Source organism: Brachyhypopomus gauderio, unplaced genomic scaffold (genome assembly GCF_052324685.1).
Source record: "Brachyhypopomus gauderio isolate BG-103 unplaced genomic scaffold, BGAUD_0.2 sc84, whole genome shotgun sequence".
Taxonomy (NCBI): Eukaryota; Metazoa; Chordata; class Actinopteri; order Gymnotiformes; family Hypopomidae; genus Brachyhypopomus; species Brachyhypopomus gauderio.
The window spans coordinates 1314035-1318680 of NW_027506905.1; the positions used below are offsets into that span (position 1 = coordinate 1314035).

At 49.9% G+C, this 4646-nt stretch overlaps 1 protein-coding gene across 1 annotated transcript in view; it reads right to left on the bottom strand.

The window, feature by feature from the left end:
* LOC143493285 (fibrillin-2-like) overlaps window positions 1-4640 on the bottom strand; it is a 16559-nt gene extending 11919 nt beyond the window's left edge. Inside the window, exons 1-9 of the mRNA XM_076991627.1 lie at window positions 4540-4640; window positions 3847-3972; window positions 3335-3460; window positions 2847-2963; window positions 2503-2631; window positions 2189-2308; window positions 1527-1652; window positions 865-1017; window positions 590-655 (exon numbers count right to left, since the gene is read on the bottom strand). Coding sequence (XP_076847742.1) covers window positions 590-655; window positions 865-1017; window positions 1527-1652; window positions 2189-2308; window positions 2503-2631; window positions 2847-2963; window positions 3335-3460; window positions 3847-3972; window positions 4540-4579 — 1003 coding nt within the window. The 5' untranslated portion in view covers window positions 4580-4640. The remainder of the gene's footprint in view (window positions 1-589; window positions 656-864; window positions 1018-1526; window positions 1653-2188; window positions 2309-2502; window positions 2632-2846; window positions 2964-3334; window positions 3461-3846; window positions 3973-4539) is intronic.
* Window positions 4641-4646: the final 6 nt, after the last annotated feature.

Genomic DNA, 4646 nt, shown 5'->3' on the forward strand with positions numbered 1-4646 from the left:
CATAAGCAGTGGGCGGAATTGTGAGTATAGGAATTTATGGGGGTCATGTAATATGAAATGTGGGCAAAATCGATAGACGGTATATCACAGTGTGGTTGTATTACAGTGTGTTATCTTTTCTGGAGTCAGGACTTTTAATATTGTATATGGTGAAGGGCGTTGTGACCCTGCAGGTGGTGCGGTGTGCTGCAGGTCACTTTGTGCAGGGCCTGGTTCATTGTAGACCTGTGCAAAAGGTATGAGTAGGTGTGCTTTGTTGCAGGTATTTGTGGATGGTGTGCACTCCAAGGTGCTGTGGTTTGTTGTAGGTGTTTGTGGGTGCTGTGGTTTGTTGTAGGTGTTTGTGGGTGCTGTGGTTTGTTGTAGGTGTTTGTGGGTACTGTGGGTCATTGTAGGTGTTTGTGGGTACTGTGGGTCATTGTAGGTGTTTGTGAGTGCTGTGGTTTGTTGTAGGTGTTTGTGGGTGCTGTGGTTTGTTGTAGGTGTTTGTGGGTACTGTGGGTCATTGTAGGTGTTTGTGAGTGCTGTGGTTTGTTGTAGGTGTTTGTGGGTGCTGTGGTTTGTTGTAGGTGTTTAGACGGAGCTTTACCCTCCCTCCCGTCTCCTGGACTGGGCAGTGTGCCGTGACCATATGGACACAGTATATCAAAGGCAGCTGCAGAAAGATGAGAGCACACACACACTAGGATCACAATTTACCCTTCAGAGAAAATGCAACTGTCTGTGGCAGAATGAGACATATTTTATATATATATTACCATGAACACTTTGCTAACACAGTATCTATTTAATTCATATTTGCACATGTGAGCATTTGGTGTCAGTACGGTGATGAAAGGGTTTGTGGCGGGCGGCGGGTCTCACCCTCGCTCTCCCGGGGGCAGAGCTCACAGGGGTCGCCCCAGCCCTCTCCGGGCATCTTGCTGCAGCAACACTTGGCCTTGGTGGTGTTCAGCGCTTTGGGCACGGAGCATTTGCCGGCCTCGAAACGTGTGAAGCAGAAATTCTCACGCGTGTCTAATTGGAGAGACAAGAAAGAGAAAAAGAAAACCATGCTGTTTACGCCCCCTCACGCTCAAATCCTGCCATGTGTGAAGATTCAGAATCCTGTGTAACGGGTCAGGGAGGGATTCTGTGTAGAGATGCACACGCCATTGCAGCACTACTGAATCCCAGTACACACCAGATTATCTTTTGGAATCATGAGATATTTGTTTACGACTAAATATAATTTGCTGTCCATCTAACATGACTGGAAAAATATGAGTTATATGATATGAGTTATATTCAAATCCATCCATGAAATTTACCATTTTACGACATCCTACAAGATTAAATGACTGCAACATAAGAGGTATGGAGGTCCATTTCCCATATCAGCAACATTGGTAGAACACATTTGTATTGGCCCTGATATCGATATCGATATCTTTAGTATCGTATCGGAGCCGATACGGACACTTGTGCCAGTATCGTGCGCCTCTCTGGTGTGACGTGTAGACAGAATGGCGCGGAGCAGAACTCACCGAAGCAGCGGCGTCCGTTATCAGACAGAACGAAGCCCGGCTGGCAGTTACACTGGAAGCTCCCTTGTGTGTTAATACAAGTGCCAAACTGACAGATGTTGGGCTCAACCTGACACTCATTAATGTCTGTGAAGAGAGAGATAGCGGAAAACAAGGGACACAGAGGGATGAAGAGAGAGAGGGAGAGAGGGAGGGAGGGAAGGAAAGAGAGCAGTTTCTATGTCAGAGGTCATGTGGAGTGTGTGGGCAAAGGTAAAGAAAGTGGCACACATGAACCCAGGAACAGATGGCACAGATCACTGTGGGGCCAATCACATGAGACATGGCCAATGGTACATACGTGTGTGTGTGTGTGTGTGTGTGTGTGTGAAACACAATTTTTTTTGGCTTGTTTGGCAAACATGACAACTGACCAAAGATACATTTTTGTGTATGTTTCTTGTGTATATGAATGTGTGTGTGTGTGTGTGTGTGTGTGTGTGTGTGTGTGTGTGATGTCAACACTATGACCAATAACATAAAAGGTCCTTGTCCTCCATCTACGACACTGAACCAGAGAGCGATTCTCATTGGTCCGTGTGCCGGGACCCAGTGTGCTATCACCAGTAGTCCTGTAGAAGCTCCTCCCCCGAACACGGCGCCTGCGGACGGCCATTGCTCACCGATGCACTGGTCATTCTCCAGCGCGTAACCCGGAGGGCAGATGCAGCGGAACGAGCCGTCCAGGTTCTGACAGGTGCCCGGGGAGCAGGTGCCCGGGAACGTCACGCACTCATTGACGTCTGGAGGGAAGACCCACAAACTCGTCATCAGTCGGCAGTGAGGATGAAAGGCACAAAGTAGTTGTTGAATTTCAAACATGGAGGTTGTTGTTAAAGTAAAGCCGCCATTGTGCATTTCAGAGTGTGATTGGATGGGGCGTTGGAGTACAGTGGTGGTGTATTATGTGGTGGTGTGAGGACTGGCAATGTCTTACCGACGCAGTGCTTGCCGTCAGGAGTGAGCTCATAGCCCTCCAGACACAGGCACTGAAACGAGCCCACGCTGTTCACACACTGGCCGTGCCTACACAACTGGCCCGCCAGGGTAACACACTCATCCACATCTACACACAAACGGTTGAACACAGCAAACCCTCAGAGACACAAACAGCACACTCGAGGAGACACGACCAATACCATATATGGTAACCTTTCTCTCAAGAGTCACATCGGTGGTTGTGTGTGAGACACCCATACAGTCGTTGTGTGTGAGAAACCCATACAGTCGCTGTTGTGTGTGAGATTCACCCATACAGTCGTGGTTGTGTGTGAGACTCACCCATACAGTCGTTGTTGTGTGTGAGCTCAAAGCCAGGAAAGCAGAGGCAGTTGTAGGAGCCCACAGTGTTTTTACAGGTGCCGTTACCACACGGCTGCCTCTCGCACTCATCAATGTCTGCCAGAGAGGGAGGGAGGGAGAGAGAGAGAGAAAGGAATAAAGAAAGAGAGAGGAAGATGTAGGGGGAGGAGAGAAAAGAAGAGGAAGAACAGAGGAATAAAGAGGGAAAGGGAGAGAAAGGAAGGGAGAGAGAGAGAGAGAGAGAGAGAGAGAGAGGGAGAGTCATATAGTCAGAGAGACAGCTTAATGATCAAGTACGTGTTCTTTTATCAGGACTGTGTCAGTGCACTCAGTGCACCACGTTCCTCTGCATGTGTGTGTGTGTGTGTGTATGTGTGTGTGTGTGGGTGTGTATGTGTGTGTGTGTGGGTGTGTGTGTGTGTGTGTGTGTGGGTGTGTGTGTGTTGGTGACGTGGACACACACTCACCCATGCACATGGTCTGGCTGGCTGTTGCCTTGAAGCCATTGTGGCAGAGACAGCGGTAGCTGCCCTGTGTGTCGATACATTCACCATGGCTGCACACGTTGGGGATCTCCAGACACTCGTTGCGGTCTACAATGAAGAAGCAGATCTTTAAGACCTGCCACACTCACACAGACTGCCCTGTTACACAGACCATCCAGGCTCACAGTACTTCTGAGTCTACCCCTAACCCCTTCTTATAACCCCTAGGAAATCTTTTTGGTGTGGTTTGGAGTGGAAACAATCTAGCACACACACAACTAAAAGGGTAAACGTAACCCCGCCGATGTGTTCTTGGCATTCAGACGGCGTCTCAGGCCGGATTTATCTTTCCCCAAACCTTCGACAAATATCTTTGCTGCTGGAGCGAGGACGCCACGCTCCTCCAGACCCAACCCGCCCCTGTCTACATTCAGGAGGGTGAGGGGGTAAGGGGTCTCCCTCTCCCACGGGTGTGAGGTGGAGGGGGGACCCACCCACGCAGGCCCCGCTCGGGGAGAGCTTGAAGCCGGGCGAGCACTCGCAGCGGAAGCTTCCGGGGATGTTGATGCAGTTGGCGTTGCGCTGGCAGAGGTTGTCCCCGCTGTTACACTCGTCGATATCTGAGGGGAAGAGAGAGAGAGAGAGAAGGAGAAGGAGAGAGAGAGGGAGGGAGGGATGTGGCGGTAATAAGTTCAGCGAGGTAATAGATCAGGAGAAGAGGAGCAGTCTCAAAGCAGTCGGGGGCCAGACAGCGTCTGCCCCCGAGAGCAGATCGAAAGGCTCTGTCTGCCATTGTTGCGTCTCATAAAACACAGTGTCTGTGTGTGGTGTGCAATTAAGGGAGTGCTTGTAAGAGCGTGTCTGTGTGTGTGTGTGTGTGTGTGTGTGTTCTTGTGCTTTTATGTGACTGCCTTTGCAGAAGATTGGGAGCTGTGTGTGAGCGGGTGTGTGTGTGTGTGTGTGTGTGTGTGTGTGTGTGTGTGTGTGTGTGTGTGTGAATGTGTGCGTCTGTCAGTATGTGCGTGTGTGAATGTGTGAATGTGTGCGTCTGTCAGTATGTGTGTGTGCGTGTGTGAATGTGTGTCTGTCAGTATGTGTGTGTGCGTGTGTGAATGTGTGTCTGTCAGTATGTGTGTGTGTGTGTGTGAATGTGTGTCTGTCAGTATGTGTGTGTGTGTGTGCCGCACCTTCACAAATGAGCAGGATGTTGTTGTAACTGAAGCCCATGGGACATTCACACCGGAAGCTGCCAATCTGATTGATACACACCCCGTTGGCACAGATTCCCGGTATC